At 36.8% G+C, this 5,502-nt stretch overlaps 1 protein-coding gene across 1 annotated transcript; it reads right to left on the bottom strand.

Moving 5' to 3' along the window:
* Positions 1-3,061: 3,061 nt before the first annotated feature.
* LOC113774362 lies at positions 3,062-4,722 on the bottom strand. The gene is made up of 5 exons (XM_027318910.1): positions 4,455-4,722; positions 4,275-4,351; positions 4,041-4,077; positions 3,790-3,889; positions 3,062-3,698 (listed from the first exon to the last, which is right to left on the bottom strand). Exons 1-5 carry the CDS (start codon positions 4,720-4,722, stop codon positions 3,062-3,064), a joined length of 1,119 nt encoding a protein of 372 aa, XP_027174711.1.
* Positions 4,723-5,502: the final 780 nt, after the last annotated feature.

Raw genomic sequence — 5,502 nt, 5'->3', positions numbered from 1 at the left:
TATTTCTCCTGAACATAGGGTTGACCTTAACGCACCGCCTTCCCCTCATGTCACCCCTGATGCTGAGGAGGAGGAAACGGACAAAAATCAGATAGAGAACACTCCTCCATCTACCAGTAAAAAATGTCAAATCAATCAGGATGAAGAAGAAGAAGAAGAATTTTCCCATAAGGCTAAGCGTATAATGACACTTGATGAAGCCATTCAATTTGAAAAAAATGATCGTGACCTGTCCCTCGAAGATGAAAGGAAGCTCAGAAGGTGATTAAAAACAAATCCATCTTACGGATTATATTTCCTCCCCTTGGTAGAAAAGCTTCGATTTCTAGAAATGAACTCAAAAACCCTTGTTTCCTCTCTTTCCCTTGTTATTAATATTATTATTTGCTGCTTCCAGGACTGTATCAAACAGGCTTTCCGCCCAGAGATCTCGACAGAAGAGGGCTCAGTACATTGATGAATTGCTTAAAAAGATTAAAGATTTACAGGTAGCTAACTAGGGTAAAGAACTAGCAAACAATCTCTAATTAGGTTTTCTTTTTGTTCCTCGATATCTTCTAGACGGTCCGTTTTCTTCTTACACGTTTTTAACTCTTTTGAGATATATCGTTTTACTTTAAAAAAAAAAAAACTCTTTCTGGATATTTCAATTCATATTATTGATACCAACAAACCAAAAAAACAGAAATAAGTCTTCTTTGTTTACTACCTTACCTCTTTTTTATTATGACCTTTTGTTTTTAATTTTGGTGAATCACAATTGCAGGATTATGTTGAATCCCTGACTTCCCAGTTGGAGAGCTGCATAGAGGGGCAGAAAATACTGAAGATGCAGAAAGCCATTCTGGGGCAACGATTGAAGAACTGCATCGACAAATCTGCTTTGTGCGACAGTACGAATCATGCATGCAACCACTGTCACTAATTAAGTAAAATGTATATTCTAATGATTTTTCCCTTTATTATCACTATTGTTTTGCTTGAATTTGAAGGGGAAATTGAGGAGAAACAGGCTGAAATAAGGAGGCTCAAATACTTATACGAGGCCCTGCAGAAAGAGGGGATGATGCTGAGTTCTGCTGCGCCCAGTGCTGCAAGCTCAACAAGCAGCCTCCCCATTTATCCACCTGAAAGTGAGAGTAATTATCAAAGGGTTCTCTCCTTCAATTCTGCAAGCTTCTTTCAGATTGAGCAGCGGGCCGCAGTTGTGGAAGTTGTAAGCTCAGATCAAGGGGGGATTGAACAGTATCTGAACTTGGATGCAATGAATGTTTCTTCCTTCAATGCAACAGATACAATGTGACCATATCTACCATGAAGAATTTTTCTCGGCAGCTGTTTGGGTTTAATTTTCCATTATTTGTGTAAGAGATATAGAGGCCGAATTTAGTTTCATTGTTTTAGTTTCCATTATGATTATGTAGCTTTTAAGCTCTGCGAACAGAATTTGTGCATTTTCTGCTGTAGAGAACAGTGAATGAAGTATGATTTCCGCATGTGAACCAAGAACTATTTTAAATCTTTTCACTTACTCTTATGAAAAAATAAGGGGAAAAAAAAACTTCTCACTTAACTACTAACTATCTATGTTTCAAAAAAAACAAACTATAACTATCTAAAAAACAATTCTTTTGCATTCCCCAGTTGCGTAACAAAGATCTCTCGGTGTTGAATGAGCAGTGTCAATCAGATTCATTTTGCATCCAGCAGTCAATTTTACTACTCCTCGAGTTTCATGTGGATTTTGAGGTAGGGTTATTACTACGAAATAAGGGTTTGATGCAGTGACAAGTAGTCTTGTGCGGCCAAATTGCCGGTGCCTACCATCAATCTTGTAATATCATTTTAAGAGAAACAAGAAAATTTCTAACTTTTCATTTTTTTTCTTCAAAATTTTATTCACTTTTTCCGTTGCTCTATCAAACTTGAAATATGTTTGAAACATTCCATTTGACATTCTAAAACCCAAAACTAGTTCATAGGCAAACTAATTTGCAAACTTACATCCTCTCCTATTTGATTGAGCCACAATGAATATACGCACAAATAGAAAACCTTTTCCCATTCAATTTAGCCAACGTCTTGCAATCTAATCAGGCTTCAAATTCTATGTCATACGCCCAGGCTTCTATTTGCATTATCTTAAAGACAGTTTTCTAAGGCAAAATGGAACCTGACTTGTACTCGAGAGAAACAACAAAGTAAATTGAAAAACAAAAAAGAAGACCCCAGAATCCGCAGCATTAAGAGATCAGAAAAGAAAACTTTCCAAGGCAAAAGAAAAAGTCGGGAAGTTCATCAACGAGTCCATTGGGTAAGATAACATTATACAGGCGGGACAAATATAACAGGCTAATTAAATTGCAACAATGTACTCCGTAATACACGCTCTGATGCCTGGAAATGACCAACTAAGCAAGAGGACAATGACAAGTTTGTCATTTAGATTAATGTGCTAAGGTTTTAGATTCTACAGAACTGAAATGTCGTTTCCTCTGCAAAAGTTACTAGAGAAACTAAAATCAACATGTTAAACAAGAAAATCATGACCACAAACCCTTAAGGTATATGAATTCCTTTGAAGTCTGAATAAAAAAGATTGCACTGCAGCCCTTATATTGAGTTTTTCAAGATAGTCAAATCAAAATTCCAGAATGAAATGTCCGCATAAATCATGCTGTTGATTGAAACATGTTCTTATATTTAGCCTAGAACATAAATTGAGTAAAAGAGGAAGAATCTTTGCATCCCCCAAACCCCGAATATTGGAAGCCTATTAACCGAGCCCACATGACCTCATTTGTTTTAGAACACTAAAACGGATTTTTACTTCGTTCAAGACTAAAGAAAAGGACTTTTCTAGTGGAAAGAGAGAAGGGGAATTGACAAGGATGAGAATGGACAGTTTCAAAGTGATCAAAGACAAGGAAGATCAAAACAAAATACCAGACAAAAGCATAAATTTGATTTACCTTTATAATCCTTGTCCTTACAAAACATGCTATCATCGGGGAATCCTCTTGTGCAAGTACCAACAAGATCTCACTAGAATTACATAAATTCATATAGTCAGATCTAGAGTACTTGCCAACATTGGATTCTTAAACTTATGAGTATCTTCATTCAACCTGTTAAATGTGGAGCTCATGTTCAAATCGATGGAACATTTTTCTGCGTTCGAAGCAGAAAACAAAGAAAGAGACAAAGTGCTGTCCTTTTCTTCCTCATCCCAATTATGTGTTCTTTTGCTTTCCCCTTGTCTCAGGTTCATGCTCAAAGACAGATTGAGGTCAACGCCATTATCCGGAGCTTTTCTCTTTGCTGTGTTTGCCTTTTCAGTCTTTGTACCACTGCACTTTGTTTCTGGGCTTGCAGCATTTACGATGCTCTCAACTCTTTTTTCTTTATAAATTTGTGTCAACTCGGAATTGGTTTCTCCACGGGATGGCCAGATACCTTTGTGATTGATTTTGGTGTCGGGTAACCATGTAAAATCTTCCATATAATTGTAAGATTTCCTCCTTTCTTGTGTACCAAATAGAGAACCATTGATCGCGTTTGCACCAATACCCCCATAGATCCTTCCCAACGATGTATTGTGGAAGACAGTTCCTCTTTTGATATTTGTATCATCAACTGTACCAGGCATAGCTCTCCAAGTCATATTGCTGGTCCAATTGTCATCACTGTAGCTGTAGCTGTTGTACCATGTTAAAATGCAGTATAGGATTATATAGTACTAATTTTTTTGCATAAACATAAATAAATTTCATGATAAGCATTAATTACCTGAAGCTGGACCGAATCCCGCGATCAAGTGTAGCAAATTGCCAACCGTTTCGAAGAAAATGATCCATGCTACGAAAGGGAAACCCTCTTTCATTGATTACTGGGTATACGTGAAAGTTATACCAAGGTGTAAATTAGTTAAATTGCCCAAAACACTAAAAAGAACAAACAGAAAATATGTTTCATAAACGAGTTACAAAAACCCCCAATTAATTCTAGATTTCTAGTAGGAATAAAAGGAATTTATATACCTTGACCGTGGTCATCAATATTCTTACTCCTATACATCTGTTGCAATAAAAAGAACAAAGAATTCGGGAACTCAATTAATCAATTGGGTTCTCAATGCTTAAAATATCAAAATAAGGAGAAGAAACCAAATATTGACATTCAAATAATATTGTCTTGGTTATATTTCAAATAATATCCTATCCAATATTGTCTTGGTTATATTTTCTTTCCAAGATCTGCAAGAAATATCTTACCTGTAAGTGGCTCTTGACATGAGCAATACTAAGGCCCTTGACATTCATAAGCTGCAAAACAAGTTTAGGTGTTGCTCCTACCAAAAAAAAAAAAGAGAGAGAGGTAAGTCAAGGAACCTTGAGTCAGATTTTCTATAGTAAATAATCAAGAAAAGTAATTTTGAATGATTAATCACTTACTTTCCTGGCCACCTAATTTCTCAACAGCTTGAACAAAGCAACGATGAAGATCCGGAGTCCACCTTAACCGTGGCATCTTAGATCGTACATACTGTCTAACCCCAGTAGCACTTGAGCTCAACTTTTTCCCAGTACTCTCCTCAGCCATGCTGTTGCTTGAGCTGCTTCCACTCGTTTTAGGGTCATCTGAACCCCCTCCATCTTTCATCCCATGATCTGAGCTATTCACCTCAGGTAGTCCATCAGAAAAGTTTCCCTTTTCTTCCATGGATCCTTCCAACCTTTAAACTTTATTACGATGACCAACACTTCATGACCAAATACTAATCAAGGTGTGAAGCACTAGGTAGCTAGTAAATCTCCCCACCTCAATTTGTATCTTGTCTCAACATACTTAGGCAGCAGTTAAGCTTACAAGATTGTGGATGATGTGTAGTGTCGGACAAAGTTCTTTTTCAACCGATCACTGGAGCTCATGTATTTCTTTTAACTTATATATTGCAATGAAGGGAGAAAACAAGCCTAACTCTGTCAAAGTCCAACTTAGAAGTAGACCTGTCTAGAAGGCAGCCCCCTGTTGTGTGCTGATATATGCACATCTATTCATGCATGCATCTTCACATACATGCGTGTAATTAAGCATCCACGCATATATATGTATATATACATATATATGCGTGTGTGTGGGGCCTATAAAAATGAAATTAAGACAATAAACATAAAAAGATGCTTTTTGGTGTAGAAAGTGAAATTTTGGACTGGTTTAACCTACATACGGTGGTAAAAAGGTTTGGTGGAGACTGCAATCAAGAATTTTGGAACATCAGCACTCTTGGATGCAGGTCAGGGATCAAATCCTTTGACTTGCATTCTTCTCCAGGATTTCTTGAAAGTTTTATCCACAGGTGCAGAGGTATTCATTTGATCAGATTGTGATTGAGTTCCCTTCGGATTTTTAATTGAACCATTAGGTTCGTTCCCTCCCCCTAGTATAGAGTAGGAGTAGGTATATAATATAAACAATTGTGTCAATAAAAAAGATACATCA

Source organism: Coffea eugenioides, chromosome 1 (assembly GCF_003713205.1).
Source record: "Coffea eugenioides isolate CCC68of chromosome 1, Ceug_1.0, whole genome shotgun sequence".
Classification (NCBI taxonomy): Eukaryota; Viridiplantae; Streptophyta; class Magnoliopsida; order Gentianales; family Rubiaceae; genus Coffea; species Coffea eugenioides.
Note: the sequence above shows the minus strand (reverse complement) of the source record. Positions and strands in the feature narration are given on the sequence as shown.

Bases quoted from the DNA above. Each gene is read 5' to 3' on its own strand.
- LOC113774362 (XM_027318910.1), bottom strand. From the start codon at position 4,722: ATGGAAGAAAAGGGAAACTTTTCTGATGGACTACCTGAGGTGAATAGC. The intron at 4,352-4,454 runs GTAAGTGATTAA...TTTTTTTGGTAG, and splicing joins GAAATTAGGTGGCCAGGAAA to GAGCAACACCTAAACTTGTT. The intron at 3,890-4,040 runs GTATATAAATTC...ACGTATACCCAG, and splicing joins TATTGATGACCACGGTCAAG to TAATCAATGAAAGAGGGTTT.